Source organism: Glycine max, chromosome 5 (genome assembly GCF_000004515.6).
Source record: "Glycine max cultivar Williams 82 chromosome 5, Glycine_max_v4.0, whole genome shotgun sequence".
Lineage (NCBI taxonomy): Eukaryota > Viridiplantae > Streptophyta > Magnoliopsida > Fabales > Fabaceae > Glycine > Glycine max.
In genome coordinates, this window is record NC_038241.2 from 31,238,439 (window position 1) to 31,264,940 (window position 26,502).

Below are 26,502 nucleotides of genomic sequence, written 5' to 3' on the forward strand. Positions count from 1 at the left end.
CATTCTTGATTATACAAATATTTTCTTTATCACTTCTGACATACCCTTAAACCCCCCTAGAATCTAAGACAACTCAAGTATTGTTCAACACTAAGTTATTTTTAGCTTTCACTAACAAAATGATTATAATGATTCAATAAGTGTTGAGTATATCATCCACTCAATTGTCCAGAGTTCCACTTTAGAAAACTTGTGCTCATTTTTCACTTGATTGATTTTCTCAATTTTGATTTTGAAAGAGAGACACCTTTAAAGACTTCAATGAATGATTCATTATGGGATCAGTGTTGAACTTTGATATGATCGTTGTCTCGTAGCTAGAGATGAAAACACGTGATGCACTTTAAATGACAAGGATAAGAATAAAAGTACAGACAACTTAGGATGTGTTTGATTTATATTTTCATTTTTTGTTTTCATTTCTTGTTTTCATTTTTTGAAAATTGTTTTCATTTTCAAAAGATTAGAATTCTGAAAATATGTTTGGTTTGACTTCTTATTTTCTGCTTTTAAGAAATAAAAATACTGAAAATGCGTTTTCAAAAAGAAATGTATTTTTAGATTTGCTTAAAATTACATTTTTTGCCACCGTATTTTCATTTTATCCAAAATGAGGTTTTCAATTAAAAACACTGGAAACGAGATTTTATTGTTTCCAGTTTTTGGTTTGTTTAAGAAAATATTTTCATTGAAAATATTTTCAAAAATTTAACCAAACGCATTTTCATCACCATTTTTTATTTTCACTGAAAATAAAAACAGAAAACAGTCAAACCAAACACCTCTTATATTCTTGCAAAAACCTTATATTTTCTTTTATTTTGTACTTTTCTTAAATTTCAGTTGTTAGCAATTCAAGTAAACATAGATAAAACTTAGATTCAAAAGGTGGAATCGTGCATTTCCCTTTATGGCTAATAGAGGCTTTAGTACTTATGTAGGACATCACTTGTGAGATATAAAATAAGTGTGTAAATGGTGTTAAATACAATGAACATAAGTAAGAATAGTTCGGTGTGTATAAACACTGTTTTTCATAATAAGTGAGTGTGTTTGTTTTAATAGCACGTTGGAAGTTAAATATATCTCAATAAAATTATTTTCCATTTTTAAATATGAATGTTTCCTTACTAGAGTGGTAGATGTTCATATAATATAGATTGAGTTATTTTAGGAAGTCAACTTATTTATCCGTAACTCATATTTATATTAATAATTTATATTTTTATAAACATCAAAATTCAAGATGTGACAAATAGCCTAGTGATTAGTGAATCATATAGACTTAACATATATTTTAGAATAGGCGAAATCATTAGATAATATCACAGAACTAATAAGCTGATGTAAAATTAAAAATAAATTATTAAAATGAGATTATTTGGAAACATCTTATAAAAGTTGACTTATTTTTGCCATGTTATACCAAAATCGCTTAATTAAACAATAATTCCTATATCACATGACTTTTCTTTTACTACCACCTTTCCATATATTTAGACGTTTAACCTTTTATTTAATCTAAAAATAATTGATCTTCTAAATTTTTAAAGTCTAATTGATGATTTATTTTTGAATATATATATTTTTTAAATGATTGAACTATGTCCCATGGGTGTTGTGGCATGCCTCGTTAGACTTAGTTCATTTTTAATAATAAAAAAAAGTCTTCTTGTGGATATTCTAGTCCATGTGGAGAACCTCTGCAAAAATTAGAAAAAAAAAACTAAAATTAATAAATTCAAATAAATTAATAAATATAAAATAAAATAATAGTAATTAATATGAATGAATAAAATTAAATAAAATATTAATTGCACAATATATTCATTATAAAATATTAATTCTATAAACAAATTAATTACATAAAATATTATTTATAAATTAAAATTTATATAACAAATAAATAAAATATAAATAATTAAAATTCACATAAAATATTAATTACATAAAAATAATATAATACAATATTAATTATCTTTATATTAGTCATATAAAAATATTAATTATAAATAAATAATTAAACTTAATTAAAAAATAGTATTCAAAATCAAATTAAATAAGGTCAATTTCAAAAGGCATAACACATTCAGAAAAATTCTTCTCAATTTTTTTATCACCAATTCATCAACTTTAATAAATTTAAATAATTACAGTAGAAAAAAAAAGAAGAAGAAATTTAATATCACCAATTTTTTTATCACCAATTCTTCTATTCTTGTATTTTCAATTTTCAAAGTTATTTCTCTTTTGCAGTAGAAAAAGAAGTTATTTCTCTTTTACTATATTTTAATTGTTAGTGATGAATTTCAAAACGAGAGGAGTAGGACAAAAACAATTCTACTATAATAAAATGATTTAATTTCCATGTCTATAAACTTTTGTGGAAAAGGTCAAGATGACACGTGCACACTTACTTTTTGCACCACACTACGTGGCAATGTAACTCCCCCTCCGCAGCTCCTTTTCAAAAAGCACCCCTCCCCCCTCTCTCTGCACCAAGGCACACTCCCTTATTTAAGCAACATCCCAATTTCATTTCAGTTACCCAAAAATGGCATCAAAACTGACCCTGATTGCGTTGGTTGTTGCGGCCCTGTGCGCCGTTGATCTAACCCAGAGAGCATCATCATCATCATCATCCCCTCACGCGCCAGCGCCCTCCGTGGACTGCTCCAACCTGGTTCTCACCATGGCCGATTGCTTGTCCTTCGTCACCAACGGCAGCACCGTCACAAAGCCAGAGGGCACATGCTGCTCTGGTTTGAAGTCTGTTCTCAAAACCGCTCCGGCGTGTCTCTGCGAGGCTTTCAAGAGCAGCGCTCAATTCGGCGTCGTTTTGAATGTCACCAAGGCAACCACTCTCCCTGCTGCCTGCAAAGTCTCTGCTCCTTCTGCCACCAACTGTGGATGTCAGTCAATTACTACCCTGCCTTTATAATTCCCCTATCAGAGAAAATATGCATATATCTTAAAATAATTGTTATTTCAATTCTTTTTATATAATATTAATTACTTTTTCAATTATATTTCTTAAATATCAAGGTATTAACGTTTGGATAACAAAATTTATATACATCAATTAGTGATAATATAAGATTAATTTTGTGAAATTCTTACTCTCGTTTTTTATTTTATTGTTTTTCTTATACAATTACCTAAGAGAATAATTATTCTAGGTAGAGTGAGGAATAAAGTTTTCTTTTTCACCCTTCTGGGTCTCTCATTTCTCCTTTGTTTTTCAATGTTTTTATGCGCCTGTGAGAACGTTTATGCATTAAGTTTGGTGTTTTAGCCTATTGTGTTGGTGAAAGTTTTATTTTCAATGATTTTCATGTGCCTGTGAGAACATTTTATGCATAAAGTTTGGTTTTTTAGACTGTTGTGTTGATGAAAAAAGGTTTCATTGTTATGTTTTATGAGATGGATCGGTCTCATGGTGTCTTTCATTTTCATGCGACTTTTCTGTTACTAGTGAGAAATATGCTGATAAAAAAATGATTATTATTAATAATAGGATTCAGCATTTTTTTTCGAAGTCTATTGATTTTATTTGTCTTTATTTTTCGTAACGTCGCCGTCTACTAATGGGGGTACATGGGGTACCCTGAGTTTTTGTGTGTGTTCATTTGATTTTGGACATTAACCTTAATTTTCACACATAAGCCTTTTTTGGAGTTTTCTCCCTTTCTTGATTCAGGTCAGTAACTGTGTCTTTTTTTTTTTTTTGACAGTGTCTGAGACGCCTGCTGCTGCTCCTGGTATGTTTTTCACTTACCGTACTCTTTCTTTTTCTACTTTTCTGTATACAAATTTTGATACATGTTTCTTCATGTTGAATTTCGTTTCAAATTACAAAGGGGGTCGCATGCTTTGTTTTTCTTTTTCAGCCCCTTAATTAAGCTTTTAATAAATAAGAACCATATCTGATTTTGTGATTTTGTTTCTTATTTTGCTGTGGATAATTTAAAGTAAATAATAATTACATCATAGTTGTGATCTTTACAACCCTGTCTGTTTACCTAACAATTGATACTGATACGTTTGATTATGCTAATGACATTGCCTGTTTGAAGAATTCTCAATAATTTAAACAGAGATATGGGTTTGTTTTCATGCTGCCTTCATTTAACAGCTTAGGTAGGATTTATATTGTATGCATTTGACTATAGTCAGAGCGATCTGGTTTTCTACATGTTTCTATTATTTGGATTTGGATTTTGGAGACAACAAGACTTATATTTTCTTTTTTAATACTGAAATGTAAGCGCTTCAAGATGCATTGAAATATAAAATTTGAAAACCAAAAGTTATTATCAATATCTTCTATAGTTATCGTTTCCTCTTGTACTGTTTATGCATTGATACTTTATTTTAATTCTATGAAAAATCTAGACCATTTTGTTAACCGGTTAGACTAGGAAATTATTCATGTTTCTAATTGAATTATTATTATTATGATTAATTTTTTTGTAGCTGGAGGCCTCTCTCCACAAGCTTCTCCATCTCCCCAACAAGCAGCAGATGCTTCTACTAATGGTCCTGTAAATGAGGTATCTCCAGCACCAGCACCAGCACCAGCTCAAGGGAACACAGCATCAGCATTATTCCCAATTTCAGCTATCTCCTTGTTTGTTGCCATATTGGTAGCCACATTCTCAGGCTTCTGAGAGGAGTTTCGTTCCATTTTAAAGTGTAGAGAGATGACATGAGGGATTATTATTATTTTGATGTTTTCTTTGGGTTTTACCATTGGAGAGCTCTTCTTCATTCTATGTTTGACTTAAAACTTAAAAAGTAGATAACATTCATTCTGGGAGTGACTCGAATCTATTTTGAGGTTGTACCCGCATTTTCATTATATATAAGTCTATTTATTTATATAACTATTTGAGTTGCCATATTATATTACAGTTGTTTTTTCTTTTTCGTTGTTGAAAATTGATAATAATAAGTACATGTGCCAATGTCACAAGGGGTGACATGCTATGGTGTATGAGCACTACTAGTTAGTGCTAGAGACTTCTTTTGAATCATGGTTTTCATAGTCACAACAACCAAACTCTCTTCGCAAAATTATTAACTAGGGGATACCCACATGATGGGTCCCAGTTCCTTGTTTAATTTTAAGCGCATATCAAGCTCAAATGCTACTAATTTTAAGCGCAGATTAAGCTGAAAATTATTAATGTGTTCTGATTTGTACTGTTATAAACTAAAGTTGCTAAAAGCAAAATACTTTGCTCTACCAACTGGTATTGCCTTTTTGTGCAGTAGAGATTATGACCTTTAGAAGTTTTGCAAATCATTGCTGCCATGTGGCGACCCTTTATATGGGCAGAAAGACATTGTTGTATTGATCAGTTTGTAGCTTTTCGGCGCGTGCTTAATAAAAGAAAGCGAATGCAACACAGGATTTTTATTTTTAACAGAAAAAATTGCTTGGCTTGTTGCAACTGTGTGCATCAAAGTGGAGTAAGCAATGTTATGGACCGTCCAATTAAGCACCGCATAAACAGTTTTAATGAGGAATTTAGTTTAGTCCCAGCCTCGCCAGGAAGATTAAGAAATTTAGTTTATTTTATCTTAACTCTAAAGCCCATAAAATGTTTATATAGGAGGTATTCATCCTCTTACACTCATTTGTCTATTATAATTTTAGTGTCGAAGTATCTTTATAAGTATTTATTCATTTCTTTCATATAAAAAGGAGATCAAACACTAAGGATAAGATCAAAAAGATATCAACAAAAAGAAAAAAAAAATATTCCATAACTTTTGTGTCAGTACTTTTATTTTCATTTTTTTAATTTAATAATTTCAAATAATAAATAATCTTATTTATTAGATTTCAAGAATATGAATGATGAGATAAAAATTGAGTTATATTTAGAGTAATTTGATTTTTTCTTTATATATATATAAACTCAACAATGTACGTATAAATATTTTAGATAAATCGAACATTTTTTGGTTAAGTAAGCTTATAGTTTTACTTGTATTTTTAAAGGGTCTAGTGTACATCAAATTAAATTTATTTAATAAAGTATCAAATAGTTTTAAAAATTTATAAAAAAAAAACTGTATACTCTATTTACTGGATGAGAACATTTATTTCAATGGCTGAGTTAATAAAATTTTATTATGTATAAAGAATATCGAATGGAGTAATTTTATAAATGATTACTAATGAAATAATTTAATTATACCACATATGTGTATCAAATATCATACATCAACCATTAAAAAATTATGATAGATATAACTTTTATATGGTAATAAATGTAAAAATCAATAAATTAATCATATTTAATAATTGTTTATGATTAGATGATAATTTTAAAAAAAATTACTATTTTTTTAGGAGAGCTAAAAAAATTTATGCTATTATTACACATATACTATTTACTCTATGTACATATAACATATATGTATAAGCCATCTGTAGTTGAGTTGACTTCTTTTGTGAGGTCTTTCTAAAAAACAAATAAGTCTAACAATAGTAGTACTTGATGTGTGAATTAGGTAGAATTCTATAGATTTGAAAGAAAAAATAGCTATTTTTTTTAAAAGACATTTAATTGATTTGAATATTAAGTTATTAACAATATGTCATATTGTTATTTAGTTGTTTAATGTTCCTTTTTCGATGTAAATGCGCCACATTAATTCACTGTATTATGTGTTTGCTCTTTTTCACAAATATCTTTAATAAATATTAATTTAATTTGTGAATCTAATATTAATAATATCTTTTTCATCTATTTAATAAAATTAATTTTATAAAATTATCATTCTGTTTCATCTATTTATTATTATTTTTATGGATGTAAAATAATTTATGTCAATAATTATTTTGGAACGGATGGATGGAGTAATTTATTGGTATTTTGAGCAATGGATTTGAAGAGACTATGCTTGTTTTCGAAATGCTTTTGGCTGTTATAGTTGTTACAACTTACAACTTTAGATGGTAAATTTATGAGTACTTTGATGATTTGTTCAAAGTAGAATTGTTGACTTTGACTGAATTTTTTAAACTGTGCTAACTGAAGTGAAGAGTATTCTGAGTGGACCAATTGTTTGAGGTATATTTTAATTGTGGTTATGCTGTTCAACACACTTGAGACATTGTGAATAAGAGATGAAAGGCATTCTAACACGTTAATAGTAATTTTATGAGGGTGATAATATATATTAAATGGATGTCTATCATAATTATGTTGATTGTATTTATTAAGAGTCTTTAACAAGCTAAATTAACTTAGGGGTCTCTCAAAATTAATATTACTTTGTTCTCATGAGAAATATTTGCATAGACACACACCTAACACATAAGCTTTGGACACAAACAATCATGTAAGTCCAATTAATGCATAACATAAGAAATAAAATATTACACCTGCTATGTAAAAATAATATTACACTTGCTAAACAATAAATACTACTCTAATATGGGGTAAATATTACACACCTTTTTAATTTTGATTCATATTTTTTTTCTTGAAGGACTTTGTTTAATTCGTTTTGTTCGATTCATATTTAATTTTAAAGAAAAATATAGATTTTTGGTTTATTTCATCAAGTTTGCAGCTGTGTTTGGTCATATAAAAATGAAAACAAATATGGATTTATTATCACAGAGTAACAAAGTTAAAAAGAAATTACTTAGGAATGTTTGATTTGACTGTTTTCTGTTTTCATTTTCACTGAAAATAAAAAATGATGATGAAAATGTGTTTGATTGGATTTTTGAAAACATTTTCAGTGAAAATGAAAATAGGAAACAACCAGAAAATGAAAACAATAAAATCTGGTTTTTAGTGTTTTCAGTTGAAAACAAGAACGTCATTTTGGGTAAAATGAAAATGTAATGATAAAGAATGTAATTTTAAGTAAATATAAAAATATAAAAAAGACAATAAGTCAATATATCATAAATTTTCAGTATTTTTATTTTCTGAAAACAGAAAACAAGAAGTCAAACCAAACATGTTTTCAGAATTCTAATATTTTGAAAATGAAAACAATTTTTAGGAAATGAAAACAGAAAATGAAAATACAAACTGAATACACCCTTAGCTCTCGAATTCATGTCTATACTCAAGAGATAAAATTTCTTCGCTCTAGCACAAATTGATCAATCTAGATAACAATTTTGATTCATTTCAGAGTAATTGTATGTGTTTTGGCTAAGAGGTTAAACCCATTCCCATTGGTGACCATGGACAATTCATACTTTCTAAATGCATTTTCAAAATGAAATGTATTTTTAGATTTGTTTAAAATTACATTCCTTGCCACCACGTTTTCATTTTACCCAAAATGAGATTCTTGGTTTCAACTGAAAACATTGAAAACAAAATTTTATTGTTTTCAGTTTTTGGTTCATTTGGAAAAATATTGAAAATGAAAACAGAAATCCAACCAAACACATTTTCATCACCATTTTCTATTTCCAGTGAAAATGAAATAGAAAACAATCAAACCAAACGCCCCCTAATATATTTCGGTTCAATATATTGTGGTTGAGACACCTTCCTCACTAAATAGAAATCATTGTTATAATAGATGAAATAAACCAAAAAATAGATTTTTGTTTGAAATTAAATCTAAATCAAACAAAATGAATTAAACAAATTCCTTTCAAAAAAAATTGAATCAAAATCAAAAGGATGTGTAATATTTGTCCCCATATTTGGGTAGTATTTAATGTTTAACATGTGTAATATTTTATTTCTTATTATGTATTAATTGGACACTTGAACTTGATTGGTTGTGTCTAAGGCTAATGTGTTAGGTGTGTGTCTATGCAAGTATTTTTCTTCTCTAAATTCTAATACATGGACAAGATAAGTTTAAAATGTATTTTAAGAATTTTTAACCTTAGTAATATTGACCTTGATAAATATTTTATGCTTTGGGCCAACACTAGGAGGTGACCCATTGTATATATAAATTGAGCCTTCAGCCTAACTTGAAATAAATACTACTATTTATAGTTGTGCTCTTAATTTTATTGTTTGTCTTCTTTTCGAGTTTTATGTTTCAATTATAAATTCTGTTAAGCATGTATCTTCAAGAATAAACTTATGTTATTTTTTTTTCTGTAATTTACATTTCTTTCAATTATTTGTTAAAACGTATAACTATAACTATATTCAACTCAACTAACACCAAGCCAAATTTAATCGAGGTGGTTTCACTCAAATTCACTTCTAAAATTTAAGAAAACCGAGTTAAACTAACCACTAGTATATCTCAATTAATCTGGATACATCATACAATATGTTTTTCCTTAACTCAAACTTGGTTAATTACATGACCCTGATTGCAGCCATACGACGTAGTTCTGTCTTTATCATGTTGTTTACTAGGAAAATACAAGCTGGACTACTTTATCCAACTGAAATGCACACCTTTTGACCCTACCACCCGACTATACCAAATTCACTAATTCAGAAATAAACACGCACATCGACTTTATCAGTTAAACATTTTTTTTTACGAAAAATATTAATTATTAATTATTAATAAATACGCTAATGAAGTTCTTCAAGCGCTTCATGACCAAGACCAGAGTCTCCTTGAAGCAAAATACACGAAGAAACTGTGGCCTTGTTAGTCAGTCAAACATGGTTGCTAGCTACCACCTTCACATTTTTTAATCTTCCGTATGAAGATGGGCTCTTGTCAAGAAAAGTCTTATTCCTAACCCAATACTTTAATTTTCTTTGAAAATTCAACGTACGTCCACCAATATGCACACAAAATAATTAACATAAAATAATAAGTAGTAGCTATATTATCACGTGTTCAATGCACCATCCTGGTTTCTTCATAGCAACATCTAGGTTCCTTCTCAGTCCATCACAAATATAAATATGAGTGAGTTCCATATCATTTTTCCACACTCATTCTCATAGATCAAAGATAGCTAGCTAGGTTCAATACAATTATATAGAGTAATCTCAAGGGGGTTTAGTCCAGTTGGTTGATCTGTAGAGTGTGTAAATTGTTGTAAATCTCCTGATACCTGTCTTTGATTCTTATATTTTAGGAAAAAAAAAAAAAAACTAGAGCAATGGATGTTTTATCTTTAAGATCAAGTTCAAGCCTAAGCATGTCCAAGCCCTTTGAATCTCATGGCCTTCCACTCTCAAGTAAACAACATCGAAGACCTTCTAGTGTGAAGTTTGGTAGTGTTTCATGCAGAGCCACAACGTTAACCCAAGAAAACTTGTACAAAATATTATCTGTGAGTCCAGGAAGTGCAACAATGGATGAGATCAAGAGGGCTTATAGGTCAATGGCTCTTCAGTACCACCCTGATGTGTGCCATGATCCTTCCATGAAGGAGGAGTCAACGAGGATGTTTGTTCAGCTAAATGCAGCTTACGAGACCTTGTCCAATCCAAGGCTTAGAGAACAGTATGATAGTGAATTGGGTTTGAGAAGCGAAGTGATGAGTGTTAGTAGTGATCATGAGAGGTGGAGAAGTGTGAGTGTTAGTAGTGAACATGAGAGATGGGAAAGTAGGTTTCAGGAGCAAGTGATTGAGTTGAAGACAAGGTCTCGTAGACGTATGGGACAAAAGGGTGGATCATCGGGTAGCAGAATGAGGGCACCAAACATGAGAGACAGGAATTAATTTTCTTTGAGTCATGTATTTTTGTTGATATAGATTGATTCTTTCATGTATTTAACTATATAAACTCTACATAGCCAATTCAGTTTTTCTACAACTCTTTATACTATACAAAGCCAACCATTTTTATTTCATGAATTAAATATCAGATACAAGTTCAATTTCTTCTAAGGTTCGGTGATAAGGTATGTAAGGAGAGCACACATAGTACAATTCAATTGGTTCACTTAGTAGAAGATATGTAAGGAGAGCACAGTCGCACACATATCTAAACTTCAGCAAATAGAAGTGGGCATGCGGATTGGACTGGCCTAACCCTGAGTTAAATGGATCAACTCGAATAACCCATATTTGCATTAGTTTATATTGAATGAACCTGCATAATTTCACATTTAAATGGTCTAATTCACAAATTGCTCTGCATATCTATTTCTTTGGCAAATATGTTTGATTTCTGAGTTGACTCACGGATTATTTGGTCTAGCCCAATATGATTTTATTTTTCTCTTACATATAAAATGATTTTAGTTAACTAGAGTAGAATTGTTAACCAATAACATTGAGATAGGTGAATATGCATCTATATTGAAAACTCGAGAAATAAGAGGTTTGTTATTCACAATAATTTTATTTAACTCGAATAAGATTGTCTTTCATATAAAATATCTATATCTATGGTCTAGACTAAAAAGCAAATAGTTACTTTCTTCCCCCCTCCCCCCTGCGTGTAAACATCTTGAACACTTGGCCTGTGTGAACTCTCGTAAATTAAACTTGTTTAATCGGTTTTCACAAAAGGACTCGAGTTTGTGTGGCTCGCAAGTTATGCAGATCTATCTGTGGACTCGGACATGTATACTCTCACCTTTAGTACTAATGTATTCATTTGCCTCTTTATTTTCTTCATTTTTTCCCTACCTCCTTCACTAAAAAGCATGACAATGCAATGAGTCTTATTTAAAAGTAGATAAAAAGATGATGAAATATTACATGATAGAGGAAGACAGAAGTGGTGTTAAGGTTTGTGCTTCGATTATTAATTAATTATTATAGAATTAGGTTTGAGTTCTCAATTCAATCTGGTATATTCATATTCTTTTGAGAAAACACTGGTATTTTTTTAGCATAGTCAGTGGAATATTGTGGAGCCTTTGTTATGCAGAATGATAAAAGAGGCATTCCAGAATTCTTCTACTATTGGTGAGTTGAATGAGACGCTAATCACTGTTATATTGGAGAACTTAAGGCCTATTAACCCTTGTAACGTGTCTTCTTATAAAGCCATTACTAAACAAGGTGTTGATGGATCAAGTTGTTAGCTGCAATGAGAGTAATTCATCCCAAAAAGACACTGCTGTCACTATATCATTAGTATTATTATACAAGAAGTCATCCACTCTGTGATTACCTTATGCTTTGCCTGAATTACCTTATGATTTCTGTCAATCAGCTTATTTTCTGTATTATTAGTGCCTTTTGAGTATTAATTACACTACATTTCACGTCTGTCCACTATTCACCTATCTTGTGGGCCATTACTTAAGTTACAACTTGATGGTAATATTCTTGGTACTTTTGGAAAAACTACTTCACTTCATCCAAAAAAAGTTCTGTCTAAAACTTTAAATTAATAAAAGGTGTCCGTAGTCGATCTGTAGATCAATTGCCACATAAACCTTGAGGCATGTCGATGACAATACTAAAATTTAACAAGGTTGTCCTCGGTGAATAAATATGACAAGTCTACGTAACCAGATGAATAAATATGACAAGTCTATTTAATCATATATGAGCACAAGTGATTATTGTATTTGACATAAGACAAATTAAACAACCGAGACATTGCATAATGAGACTGACACCTGTATTATTTTGTCATCTTCCTCTTGTATTCTTTTATGGAAAATTGGAAAATATAACTAGACGAGAAAGAAAATTCAAAAGTCAAGAAGTGAAACAGCTTTTGCTCACACTGGTTTTAAGCATTGCAACTATAATTAGAATGCCATAAAAGAAAGAAAACTGCAAAGTGGAAATGGGGGGTAGATACCATTAAATTGTCATTGAACATCACCACCAGAATCAAGTCACTTGAGCAGATTTCTACCCACCCCCTTCCCTAATTTTATTGTGTTGAGGACCACCAGGTCCACCACCATATAAAAGATGTTAACAAATGAGATGGCTGAGGTAATTTTCTAACTTTTTGACTCTAGTTCTGCATCTTCTGTGCTTCCCTTTTAAGGTACTCTGAAGTGCTTTAACAAGCAGTCCAGAACTCTGCTCTTTTCACCTTTGAAATACTCTCAAGGACTTCTACTGGTGAAATGTGCCCCATCACTGTCACCCTCTTAGATTCTACATCTATACTGAATGATGTAACTCCTGAAATTGTATGTTTAAAAACGTTAGAACCTTTTTTTTTTCAAAAAAAGAAGAAGAAAAGAAATGTTAGAACCTCAATATAATTCAGTCATTTGGCTGAACCCCAAATTTGCTCAAGTACAAAACAGAAACTCCCACAAATAAGGTAAAGTGGGCCATCTAGTGTTCTTAGAGCTTATATGATATATATACAATTTATTTTAGAATACAAAAATATATGATGTTGAATAGATGATTTATTCAAGTGTTACTTTTTCCCCCTACTTTTACCCTGTGAATAAGGGTATATAACTAGTATTGATGAATACCTTCCATCTTAGACAGATGTTTTTTCACCTTTCCAGCACATCCTTGACAATGAATTGCAACCCGCATCACAACCACCTGCATTTAACACTCTTCAATAATAAAATTTCAAATATGATAGAGTACACGTGAAGTGTTAACATTTTCTTATCGTATGTCACATACAATCATAAAGAGATTTGAACAAGAGATTCCATTATTCCGTTCAAAATTTAATATGTGAGAGTGACCATATATGACTCTAGGGCACATACCTTCCTCGGTGGCAAACTATAAAGGAAAAAAATAGAAAATTTATATAGAAGGGTTTTTTTTTTTTTTTTTTATGTAGAAGAGACAAAATCAAACGACGTGTCCTCTGATAACACCATTCACATTCATGTGTTTTGTCTAATAAAATTCCCATTTGCACAAAAAGGACATAATCATTCTGCTTTCTCTAAGGAATATGTATGGGACACGGTCAAGTAATATGCATGTGAGACATGTTGAAACCTCTGCAAATGACAAATATGAGGAAGACAAATAATGGAGATCATTTGTTTCCTTGCTGAATCCACCTGACACTAGTGGTTGCTATAGTCCCAGCCATTGCTATTAATCTAACAAATAATCAATTAAAGGGGAAAAATGGATCATACTCTAGTGAGTTGTGTTGACCCCATAGCAACTGTAGTTGAAAAGCCCAACAAGACCAACATTTATGAATCATCATCCAAACTCTACTTCCATTTCATAGCTTCTTTATGGTCCTGGTTTTAATTATGACATATTATTTTGATTGCTTTCTTGATTATCAGATAAATGTAGTTATGTCACATAAAGAGGGTATATTGTTTGATTGTTTCAATAACTTATATTTAAAACTTTGAACTACTACTATACAAGATTTACTCCATTTCCATGATAAATTGGTGTTGTGAAAACAGAAAACATGAATTAGTGCAATGTATTCCATATAATATTTGTAAGAGAAACTCAAAAAAAAAAATGCTCATGCCAAAAATGACATTTGCATAAACCTACACCAAGTGAAGTAGAACACATGTGAACTTAACAAACCTGAAAGACATTATTATCTGTCTGTGTTTTCAGAAGTTCCCTTGGTTCATTGGCTTGAACCTGATCCTGCCCTCTAAGCTTGATCTTTGGAACTGGATTAGACCTTGGAGGTTCAACAAGTTTGGAGTACTTGGCATAGTTGATCAACCTTGTATCATCAAGAAACACTCTTCTTTCAAGCTTCTTAGGCACAACTACAGATCGAGGGTCACGAGTACTCATGCACACAGCTGTTGAAGCCTGAGAGTGGCACATGAAACCCCTTCTCATAATTTTCCTTTCACTGCTTTTCAGGCTCATCACAAGTTACTACAACACAAATGAAGAGTGGAAACTGTGGAAGTTTTGAAGGCAACAAAAGATGGGGTTGGCGTGCAAATATTATACTATTGCAACGCTAATGCTGGCTTTCTGACTTGGAGAGAATAGCAGAAAGTGACACACATGCTGTCATAAGCTAACAATAGGTTACTGCCAGTGTAGAAATGATATTGGCAATTCATCTATTATGCATATACCTAGGACGTGAAAGTGTCCAAAATGATGTCCTTGTCATTGATTAATGCAGAGAATTTGACAATAGCTTTATTTTGCTGAGAAGAAAAGAACTTCAAACAGAAGTAAGTTGATTTATTAGGGTGAAAATTAGACAAAAACATAATATTAATGAACATGGGGTTTAGTGTTTGTTTTACCAAAAATTTTGTTTTGACTAGATAATCAAACTGATTTTCAAAAGTTATAACTTATAACGGATATGATCTCATCGCCTAAATATTTCTTCAGATATTCACCCTTCATTTACATTTGATGGTAATAGAACCGATCAATTAATTTCATTAAATGGATAATGTGGTGTGTGACTCAAAATCACAATTGACACAAGTGAGAAGACTTTAAAGTAGTGTTGTCATAACTGTTTTTAGTTATTATAACTGAATTGGTTTTGGCACCAAAGTATAGCCTTTGTTCCTAGGACTAGCTTTTAGAGTGTATATATACTCTTTGATCATGTAATACACAAAGAGTTTTTTTGAGGCTGCAAAGACAAAGGAGTTGCAGGAAATTTAGAGGGTTCTTAAAGGAGGTAGTGAGCTAGGTGATTGAGAGAGGTTTTGAAAAGAGAAATCAAGAGAGATCAAAGCTAGTTGATGCTTGTATTGAACTTGTAATTTCATGATCAATGTGATGATGAGGAGCTGCACTTTCCCGTGGATGTAGGTGCTTGCCAAACCACGTAAATCTTTGGGTCTTATTCTGCTATGCTTGTTTTCTATTTTTCTAGTTTTTGATCTTGTGCAGGTTTAAGAGTTGGAGAACTTATACAAAGAACCAACAAGTGGCGTCGTCTGTGGGGATATCAAGATCAAGAAAGATGGGAATAAAAAAGTACGATATTGAGAAGTTTTCAGGGGAAAATGACTTCGGGTTATGGAGAATTAAGATGGAAGCAATCTTGATTCAACATGACTGTGCAGAAGCTCTTAAAGGAGAAGAAAGGATGTCTGAATCTCTAAGCTCAAAAGAGAAATCAAAGATGATTGATAGAGCCAGAAATATAATCATTCTATGCCTTGGAGATAAAACTTTAAGAGAAGTTGCAAGAGAAAAGACAGCAGCCTCAATGTGGTTGAAACTGGAGTCATTGTATATGACAAAGTCCCTTGGAAATCGGCTATGCTTGAAGCAACAACTATACACCTTCAAGATGACAGAGTCAAGAACAGCCACTGAACAATTGGCTGATTTCAACAAGATTCTTGATGATTTGGAAAATATTGAAGTAAAGCTTGAAGAGGAGGATAAAACTCTCTTGCTTCTGAATTCCTTACCAAAATCCGTTGAACATTTCAAGGCTGCAATTCTTTATGGCAAACATCAAGTCATTACCCTAGAAGAAGTCTAGACCTCAATAAGGACCAAGGAGATGCAAAAACAGCAAGACTCCAAATCTGAGGATAATGGTGAAAGCCTGAATATTTCAAAGGGAAGGAATGAAAAGAAGGGAACAAGAGGAAAGAAGTCCAGATCAAGGTCAAGGGATTCAAAGAATGGCCAGAAAATAAAGTTCAAATGCTTTAATTGTCACAAAACTGGTCATTTCAAGAAAGACTGCCCAGACAAGATCAAGAAAGGATCTTTGGACTCTGCTGACCTAGGGTTATGAGAGTGCAGGTGTTTTAGTAGCTTCTAATACCAAAACACAAACAGAATGAATTATGGATTCTGGATGCTTATATCACAGCAGCCCGAGAAAGGACTATTTTGAGACCTTGGAACTGAAACCAGCACGAGTTGTACTGCTAGGAGACAACTATGTAACATCTCAATTTTCGTAAACTAGATTAAAAATGATTGTTATTTATAAATAAATAGAATTTTTAAAAAATGATGAGATTTTATAAATAAATAAATAAGGAGATATAATTATTTATTAAAATAATGATTTGAGAGAAAATAAAAAGGGTATTTTGTTTATTTGTTTGATAGAGAATAAAATAAAGTTTGTTTTTATAAAATAATAAATAAATAAATAGAGTAAATAATAGGTCGTAAATGCCCCTAGCTATAAATAGCAACATGCTAGGTCAGTTTTCAGACTGACTCCTCTGCCTCACAATTTCGTTTCTTCTCTCTTCTCCCAAAACTCTCTCTTTTTCCTGTAGGCCACCTAACCTGTCTCAGAAAAACGACGATCTAGGACTCGTTCACCGTTGGATCGTGGTGAAATTTGAGCACTATGTTTGCATCCCAATTCCGAGCATTCTCACCGTTGGGAATTTTGATATCATCTTTGAGCTAAGAGAAATACCTTTTGCATTGTAGCCTTTTCCTTTCCCGTAGAAACCCAAAACGGTCTCAGTAAAATTACGATCCCGGTTTCTTTAACCGTTGTATTTTGCATAAAATTTGGATATGTTGTTTGAAATTCAATTTTGAAATCTTTCACCGTTGGGATTTGCGAGATAATGTTCGTGGAGGGAGAAAAAGGAATCGCATGAAGACAATATAAGTGAAGGTTTCAATCTCTTCTCCGTCTCTCTGACGTTTGGGAACTCTATCAGATCAGTCGGAGGAAAAATTGGAGGAATCTCAGGGAACCACTAGAGATGTCACTGTCGTTGTTGGAAGACACGTGAGCCCACTTAGAGATAAGGGATGAGTTATTCACAATTGGGAATTAGTGAGAACATGTGTAGGGATCCTTAGAGATATCAATTGGAATGAGTTTTGGGGGTGTTTTTGTAATTTTCATTTTATCCTTATAATTATTATAGTGAATTATATATGTTTGACAGACCAATTTTTGTGAAATTGATATGCTATTGTGTTGAGCGTGAACTCTATAAATCAAGTACTTTTTCTAATTAATATGAATTGAGAAATAAAGTAAGGAAAAATTTAGAGAGAGATATTGATTTTGTATTTTCTCTTTTTCTTGTTGTTTAGGTTTTTATATATAATTTAAAAAATTAATATCATAATTGAAACTGACCAAAGTGTTCATATAATTATTTAAAATTTGTGCATTGAAAGCTTACTTTGAAATTTGTGATTCAATATGATATATGCTAGTTTATAGATATAGAGGTAGTTATTTATATTAATAATTTATGTAATTAATATTGTAGAGTGTTATAGTATGATTCCAAAAATTATTAAGTGTTGGAGTTTGAGAATATTATGGTTAAATTTCATGAACATGTGTATGTTGTACCTTATGAATATCATTGAGAATGTTATGAGATGGTTGATGTGATGTTATGAGATGTTAAAGTGTGAACATGATATTCGATTGTGAATAAGTGGATGTGTTAACACTTGATGTTACATTAATTATATCGTGAGCTATGAATTATACAATAACCTGACCAGTGTTTATGTGCAATGTTAAAGAGAAAGTGTATGTTCCTAGTTAGGAATTAGTGTTAAATTGTAGCGCAATTGTGTTAAACATGTTTGAAACATGAGTGTGAGGTCATGGTATTGTATAATTCATGAGCAGTGCTTATAAATGAAATATGTGATGAATTGTGGAATAATATGTTGCCTTGAGATTATAATATTGTTATTGAGATCGAGTAAAAATGTAAAGTAGAACAGGTGTTGAATTGTGAGATACGTGAAAACATGTGATGGTGGATTGTGACATTATGAGATGTGAAATTGTGAATGAATTTTGGTTGTGAATAAGTGTGTGATTAACTCTTGATGTGACATTATTTGTGTTGTAAGCTGTGAATTATACAATAACCCGACCAGTGTTATCTTGAGAAAAGTGTAAATGCGCAATGTTAAAGAGAAAGTGTAGGTTTCCTATTTAGGAACTAGTGTTAAAGAGAAAGTGTAGGTTCCTATTTAGGAACCAGTGTTAAATTGTAGCGCAATATGTTGTACGTGTTTAAGACACGAGTGTGAGGTCATGGGTATTGTATAATTCACTAGCAGTGTTTGTGTGCTAAAATGATTTTAGGGGTTGGACCTGAATTAGGAGAGAGAGGCCCTGATGGACTCTTCGGAGTGTAGGCCTTGGGGGTCACCGGGTTTGAGTGCTCCTTTAAGCCTATGCTGATCCCATATGGTTGGAACATTCTCGCAAAACATCGTGACCCTGACTTGTCTCCCTATGATCTTACTTAGTGAGAGTGACCTGGCAAACCCATTGTGTGGTGTGTCTTGTTATGTACTCCTAAGCACCCCAAGGTGGTTTTTCACTGACATGGTACCACATTGCATGTAGGCTTGAGTCTTAGCATAATTGTCTCATGCGCTTGCTGATTGTTTATTATGAAATTAAGGTGTTATTATGTCTTGATCAGAGCGTGTGATTCTTGTGTAATGTGATTGATGATTGAAAAGTGTGATTGATAGATGAAAAGTGAACTTTGAATGACAAAGTGTGGAATTACGTGTAAGTAAGTTTTATTTGGTTTATATGATATGTATATCTAGTTGTCTTGTTTCTCTATTAGTTAGGAATGTGATAATTCACTCCCAGTTTGCTGTTTGTGTTTGGATCCTGTAATGATCTTGAACTTTGGTATCGGGGGAGCAGATGACTAGGTGAACTACTTTAAGGAATATTGTGCTGAAGGACGTCGGGACATAATGCTCTGATAAAATGTGATATTGGGATATAAGTTTTTATGTTAATTTTATGATGTTAGTCTATTTTATTTCACCTCACTGATTTAACAAAATATTTTTGTAAATTTTGACGGCCTTATTTTGAGTCGAATATGTTTTTAATGAGTTTTATTTGGTAATTGAAGTGAATGTGAACCTTTTACCCATGTGATTTTGTTTACCAATATATTTTATTTATTTATATATATGTCGGGGTAGAGGGTGTCACAAACTACCCCTGCAAGGTACAAGGCATTGAAACTGTGAGACTAAAGATGTTTGATAACAGAGAGTATCTACTGAAAAATGTAAGGTACATTCCAAAACTCAAAAGAAATCTTATTTCCATAAACATGTTTGATGATCTAGGATACTCAACTAGAATTTTAAATGGTGTTCTTAAGATTTCAAATGGATCTTTAATCATAGCTAAGGGTAACAAGAATAAAAGTAATGGCTTGTTTATTCTTGAAGGTTCCACGATTATTGGGCATGCATCGGTAGCTAGTAATACATTGATTGATAAAACAAAACTTTGGCATTTGAGATTTGGTCATGTTAGTGAAAGAGGATTACATGAACTTGAGAAACAAAATCTGTTAGGTGGTGATAAACTAGATAAACTTGAATTTTGTGATCATTGTGTGCTTAGTAAATCACATAGAATAAGCTTTGGCACAGGTATTCATGTTTCATCTAGGCCTTTTGAGTATGTGCATTTTGATTTATGGGGACCATCTAGAGGAAAAACTCATGGTGGAAGCTCATACTTTCTCACCATCATAGATGATTTCTCCAGAAGAGTATGATTGTATGTTTTGAAAAATAAGTCAGAATCTTTTCAAAAATTCAGAGAATGGCATACTCTTATTGGAAATCAACTTGGTACAAAATTAAAAGTTTTAAGGACTGACAATGGCTTTGAGTTTGTTTTAGAGCAGTTCAATGAGTTTTGCAGGAAAATAGGCATCAAAAGGCACAAAACAGTCCCTCACACACCACAACAGAATGGTTTAGCAGAAAGGATGAATAGGACCATTTTGGAAAAAGTGAGGTGCATGCTACTAAGTGCAGGACTGCCAAATACCTTTTGGGGAGAAGCTGCAAACATAGCAGCATATTTGATTAATAGATGCCCTTCATCAACCTTAGGTTTCAAGACACCAATGAAAGCTTGGAGTGGGGAACCACCTGATTATTTAGGATTAAAGGTGTTTGGATCACTGGCCTTTGCTCATGTTAAACAAGGAAAGCTAGATGCAAGAGCTATAAAGTGTGTGTTCATTGGATATCCTGAAGGAGTTAAAGGGTACAAGCTGTGGAAATTGGAACTTGGTGAGACAAGATGCATCATCAGTAGGGATGTAACCTTTGATGAGAGCAGAATGACAATGCTAAGTAAGGAGCAGAAGGATAACCGCTCAAGTAGTGAGAATACCAATTTTGAGGTGGAGCATTCTGAGATTTCAGATCATGACAGTGGAGATGCTATTGATCACACTGATCAAGGAGAAGCTGGAGATAATGAAGAGCTGGCTACTCAGCATGACTTGTCTAATTATCAATTGGCTAGAGATAGAGAAAAAAAGGTGATAAGCCTCCAAAGAGGCATGGTCATGCTGATATTATCTGCTATGCCTTGAGTGTTGTTGAGGAGATTCAAAATTCAGAACCAAAGACCTGGAGGGAAGCAATTCAAAGTGAAGATAGACAGCTGTGGCTTCAGCCAATGAATGAAGAAATGGAATCCTTAAGAAAGAACAAGACCTGGATACTTGTGGATCAACCCAAGAAGCAGAAGGCTGTTGAATGTAAGTGGATTTTCAAGAAGAAAGAAGGCATTCTAGGAGTAGAAAGACCTAGATTCAAGGCAAGATTGGTAGCAAAAGGCTTTACATAGGTTGAAGGAACTGATTACAATGAGATTTTTTTCACCAGTTGTGAAGCATTGTTCAATTAGAATCATACTTGGTCTGGTAAATCAGTATGATTTGGAACTTGAACAGCTAGATGTTAAAACAGCTTTTCTCCATGGAAATCTGAAGGAAACCATTTACATGAACCAGCTTGAAGGTTTTGAAGAAGGGGAGAACAAAGTGTGCTTGCTGAAAAAATCCTTGTATGGACTGAAGCAAAGCCCTCGAATGTGGTACTTGAAATTTGATGAGTTCTTGATCAGATATGTCTTCATTAGAAACAAATATGACAGCTGTGTATATATCCTGAAAAATGGGAAAGTGTGTGTTCTTTACCTTTTCTTGTATGCGGATGACATCCTCATAACGAGTGCCAATAAGGAAGAGATTAGGAAACTCAAAGAAAGCTTGAACACAAAATTTGAGATGAAAGATCTAGGGTCAGCTAGAAGGATACTCGAAATTGATATTCATAGGGATAGAGCAAAGGGTGAACTATTCCTGTCCCAAAACAATTACCTCAAGAAAGTGGTGGAAAGGTTTAGGATGCATCAAAGCAAACCTGTCAGTACACCACTTGGCCATCATACAAAGCTATCTGTTACTCAAGCACCAGAAACAACTGAAGAAAGGTCTAAAATGAATCAAACACCCTATGCCAGTGGTGTTGAAAGCATAATGTATGGAATGGTTTGCAACAGACCTGATTTGGCTCATGCTGTAAGTATTATAAGCATATTCGTGGGAGATCCTGACAGTACACACTGGGAAGCTGTGAAGTGGACACTAAAGTATCTAAATGGATCTTTGAAAGCTGGATTAAGGTACAAGAAGACAACACATGAGGCAACAATCACAGGCTATGTAGATGCAGATTTTGCAGGAAATGTAGATATAAGAAAGTCTTTAACTAGATATGTGTTTACTTTGTTTGGTACAATAATCAGTTGGAAAGCAAATCAACAATCAGTTGTTGCTCTTTTAACTACTGAAGCAGAATACATGGCCCTAGCTGAAGGAGTGAAGGAAGCAATCTAGCTTAAAGACATGGTAAATGAACTTGGAATAACACAGTCATGTGTCACAATTCACTGTGACAGTCAAAGTGTCATCCACTTAGCAAATCACCAAATGTACCATGAGAGGACAAAGCACATAGATGTGAAACTACACTTCATCAGAGATGTGATTGAATCTGCGAAGGTGAGGGTGGAGAAGGTTTCAATAGAAGAAAACCCGACTGATATGTTCATAAAGTCCTTATCTAGTGTCAAGTTCAAGCACTCCCTGGACTTGATAAATTAATTTTGAAGATGCCTAAAGCAGATTGATAGAAGTGCAGCCCTGAATCACAAGATAGACACTTGCTGATTTGGAGTCAAGTTACTTTAGGCATCAATCACCTAGCTTTTAGAGTGTATATATACTTTTGATCATGTAATACACAAAGAGAGTTTTTTTGAGGCTGCAAAAATAGAGGAGTTGCAAGAAATTCAGAGAGTTCTTAAAGGAGGTAGTGAGCTAGGTGATTGAGAGAGGTTTTGAAAAAAGAAACCAAGAGAGATCAAAGCTAGCTGCTACTTGTATTGAACTTGTAATTTCATGATCAATGTGATGATGAGGAGCTGCACTTTCCCGTGGATGTAGGTGCATTGCCGAACCACGTAAATCTTTGGGTCTTGCTCTGCTGTGCTTGTTTTTTGTTTTTCTGGTTTCTGATCTTGTGCAGGTTTAAGAGTAGCAGAACTTATACAAAGAACCAACAAATAATAACAAACGTTTTGTAAAAGAATAGTAATTTTTTTTATTCATATGAATCAAGAAGACAAAAGATTTACAATAATAAACACACTTGACTCGATTAGCTAAATTAGATTTCATTAAATAGAAAGTAAATATATAATACTTTTATAATCTAGTTTTCTCAAATTAAATTTCTTTATCAGTGAAGAAAAATAAATTAAAATTTAATTTGAGAAAATTAGATTACAAAAATACCTTATATTTGGATGAAAAGTTGTCTCTAGAAATTTTTTTTCATTTTTTTCAAGACCATAGACATCTTTTGATGGAAGACAATCTTGTCTTGGGCAGATAAAAAATAAAAAAAACTGAATTTATTAATTGAAAAGAACTAAGTGTATTAAGGAATTTTTAGGAATTGTGATATAATTAAAAATTGTTAGCATTCATAATAATAACTTATTTCTAAAATTACTTAAATCTAATTATTTGACCCAACTAATGATGTTTTACATTAATAATATAATATATAAAAATTAAAGTCTTTTTTTCTCAGGTGAATGAATAAGAGAGAGGGATTTTTTTGGTAGAAGGAGGCCAAAATTAAAAAAATATCCTTTTAATAAATGTAGATTAGTAGTTTTTTGTTTTTATAGATTGGTAGTTAAGAAGGGGAACTAAATAATACTTATTTTCACATACTTCTTCCAAGTATTGAATAAAATAGAAGAAGGAATAACTTTCATGTATACAATAACTAGATAAAACTAATTTTTACATATTTGTTTCTTTATTTAGAATATTTTGTCATTTTATACATATTTTAACTTTTATTTATTTTTCTTTTCTACCAACTAAGGTAAAAAATCATCTAACATTCTATTCATTTTTCCCCTATCTTTTCTATGAAACATATCATTGGCATATATTTGGTTTAGGAAGGAAAGTAAAAGAAAAGAAAAGAAAGATGAAAGAAAAAAAGGGGCAAGAAAATAAGGTGTAGAAATGCAAGGAATTTTTTGTCCATTTTTGGACGAAAAGGGTCTCATCTTTTCTGTTACATCCACCCACCTTATTCAACACATCAAACAAATCGATCGATTTTGGAAATTGTGTTTCTGTTTTTCGTAGTTTCATCCTACTCAAGTGCGTGCTTGATTTTATGGTTGGATTTTTTAAAATCACGTGGAAATAGTAACTAACGTGTAAATTTTTACATGCTTTATTTCATGCTGAAAAATTAATTCTAAATTTAAAATAACTTCAAATAACTTTTACATTGAATAAAAATATTTATAAGAAATTTTGCTACCTAAATCACACTAAATCAATAGAATTGAATGAAGCTTTTGAGAAGAAAAAAGAGAAAAATGTAAATATAATAAGAAATATCATTTAATAGAAAAAAAATAATGAATTAAAATAATACTTCCTTCCAATACTATCATATTCAAGATAAGTTTTTGACTCGATCAAAATAGGATCATTGAGTCACATGTTAATCCAATAAATTATTATTTAATGCATATGATTCGGTTTAAATTATTAATTTTAAAAATAATTTGATAAATGCTAATGTGTACACAGATTTAAACCTTAAATGTTTAGAAGCATAATTATAAACTTGGAGCACACAACATGTTTTTTTTTTTCAAAATTTAGTATACACAACCTTAAGTTAAAGTTAAAAACATATTATTATCATCTATTTATTAAAATTATCAATGTTGTACACTATCAGATATAATCTAATACACACAACTTAGTTAGGGAGAAATTGAAAAATAACCACAATTTTATCATCTTAAATTTTAAAATGTGGTTATGCTCTATAAAAAAGTAAATAAATTTATAAGCAACACAAGTATAAGATATAAATTGAAGTCAAGTTAACTAAGTTATCAAGTCATTAATTTAAAACCAAGTCGTACTTAATCAGATAAGTTCGTATCAGGTCATGTGATCCAACTAATGTCTCGTTTGATGGGTCAACCCGACGATTCGAGAAGAGTCCAATAACATTGCTCCATCCATTCCAAAACTATATTGATATTTTAGCTTCTTATTTTTATTTTAAAAATTGTTAATGTCTTAATTTTGAAGTCTCATTAATTATTTTTTTTATATATGTTCCTATTTTAAATAACTATATTTAATCTTTACAAATACTAGTAGCTTATTTAAAAAGTACTTCAACAAATAGCAAACCACGTTTATAACTTATACTGTTAATTAAGGTATTTTAAAATTAAGAGAGTCCAATTGATTGATTCAACATAATTTATGAGTAATTATAAGTTTTCTTATATTTATATACAATATACACGATCTTAAACATCAATAATTTTGTAGTAAACCGTTTAAACGAAATATGGTCGTCGCAATGCTTGGACCTAGGGAAAAGGACATGATACCTTACTTCTTGTAGTGACACAGAGGAACTATACTAAGAAGTAAGAACTACCTCAGGCTCGGGCATGAAATTGTCTAAATAAAGTTTTTAAACTCTTTTTAATAATTATATTATGAGTCTTATGATAAATTGTTTTTGATTTATAATTTAAACAATTTTTAAACTAATATGATGCAATTACAAAAAATATCAAATAAATTTGTTAAATTATCCTAAATCTTTATATCCTATATATATATATATATATATTTATTTTAACTTAAGTTATTATTTTATTTTAATTTTGATATAATAAAAATAAAATACTAATATATTTTTTGGTGAACAAAATAATAATATATTGATCACATTTATTTTTACTTATTGCATAAAGTAAACAATAAAAATGACTATACTTTCTTTATTATAAGAGCATGATCAACTTTTATTTATTAAAAGCAATCATAGTATGATACTATGTGACGTGTGATCCATTCAATTCTAGTTTTATTTTTTATCATTTCAATTTTCCCTTGTTATCTTCGGTCATAAGAAAGGTAAATAATATTTTTTTTAATATATAAAGTGCTCATAAATTAATTCTCAAATATGAAAATTTAAGTTTTAGTTACCAAAAGTAAAAAAATATGAAAAATTTCTTGATGCGTTCTATTATCTTATATAACCTGACATATTTAAGAATAAATTTAGCAATATTTTATACATTTAAAAATAAAAATAATAATTTATTTAAAATATAATTTAATTTTTATTTTTATATTTTTAATTATTACAAACATAATATTATAATAAATATTTTTAAAAAATAAAAAAATAAACATTATAATAAATATAATATTAATTAATAATCATAATCAAATCTGAAGTTTTGTCAATATCTTCTGTTACTAAAATTTGGATTT

At 31.2% G+C, this 26,502-nt stretch overlaps 3 protein-coding genes across 3 annotated transcripts; 2 read left to right on the forward strand and 1 right to left on the reverse strand.

Moving 5' to 3' along the window:
• Positions 1 to 2,546: 2,546 nt before the first annotated feature.
• LOC100810408 (xylogen-like protein) lies at positions 2,547 to 4,923 on the forward strand. The gene is made up of 3 exons (NM_001255628.2): positions 2,547 to 2,912; positions 3,735 to 3,761; positions 4,477 to 4,923. Exons 1-3 carry the CDS (start codon positions 2,555 to 2,557, stop codon positions 4,668 to 4,670), a joined length of 579 nt encoding a protein of 192 aa, NP_001242557.2. The 5' UTR covers positions 2,547 to 2,554; the 3' UTR covers positions 4,671 to 4,923.
• A 4,987-nt stretch (positions 4,924 to 9,910) lies between these two features.
• Positions 9,911 to 10,750, forward strand: LOC100811478 (DnaJ domain-containing protein). The gene has a single exon (NM_001254481.2). The coding sequence runs from the start codon at positions 10,085 to 10,087 to the stop codon at positions 10,649 to 10,651; it is 567 nt and encodes a 188-aa protein (NP_001241410.1). The 5' UTR covers positions 9,911 to 10,084; the 3' UTR covers positions 10,652 to 10,750.
• Positions 10,751 to 12,678: 1,928 nt separating this feature from the next.
• LOC100802591 (protein SODIUM POTASSIUM ROOT DEFECTIVE 3) lies at positions 12,679 to 14,881 on the reverse strand. Its single transcript, XM_003524021.5, has 3 exons — positions 14,402 to 14,881; positions 13,342 to 13,417; positions 12,679 to 13,033 (listed from the first exon to the last, which is right to left on the reverse strand). The coding sequence occupies exons 1-3, from the start codon at positions 14,699 to 14,701 to the stop codon at positions 12,909 to 12,911; spliced, it is 501 nt and encodes a 166-aa protein (XP_003524069.1). The 5' UTR covers positions 14,702 to 14,881; the 3' UTR covers positions 12,679 to 12,908.
• Positions 14,882 to 26,502: the final 11,621 nt, after the last annotated feature.

Coding starts and splice junctions, on each gene's coding strand:
- LOC100810408 (NM_001255628.2), top strand. CDS start 2,555: ATGGCATCAAAACTGACCCTGATTGCGTTGGTTGTTGCGGCCCTGTGC. Junction 2,913..3,734: donor TTCTGCCACCAACTGTGGAT/GTCAGTCAATTA, acceptor TTTTTTTGACAG/TGTCTGAGACGCCTGCTGCT. Junction 3,762..4,476: donor GACGCCTGCTGCTGCTCCTG/GTATGTTTTTCA, acceptor ATTTTTTTGTAG/CTGGAGGCCTCTCTCCACAA.
- LOC100811478 (NM_001254481.2), top strand. CDS start 10,085: ATGGATGTTTTATCTTTAAGATCAAGTTCAAGCCTAAGCATGTCCAAG.
- LOC100802591 (XM_003524021.5), bottom strand. CDS start 14,701: ATGAGCCTGAAAAGCAGTGAAAGGAAAATTATGAGAAGGGGTTTCATG. Junction 13,418..14,401: donor CAGATAATAATGTCTTTCAG/GTTTGTTAAGTT, acceptor TGTTAAATGCAG/GTGGTTGTGATGCGGGTTGC. Junction 13,034..13,341: donor ACATCTGTCTAAGATGGAAG/GTATTCATCAAT, acceptor ATACAATTTCAG/GAGTTACATCATTCAGTATA.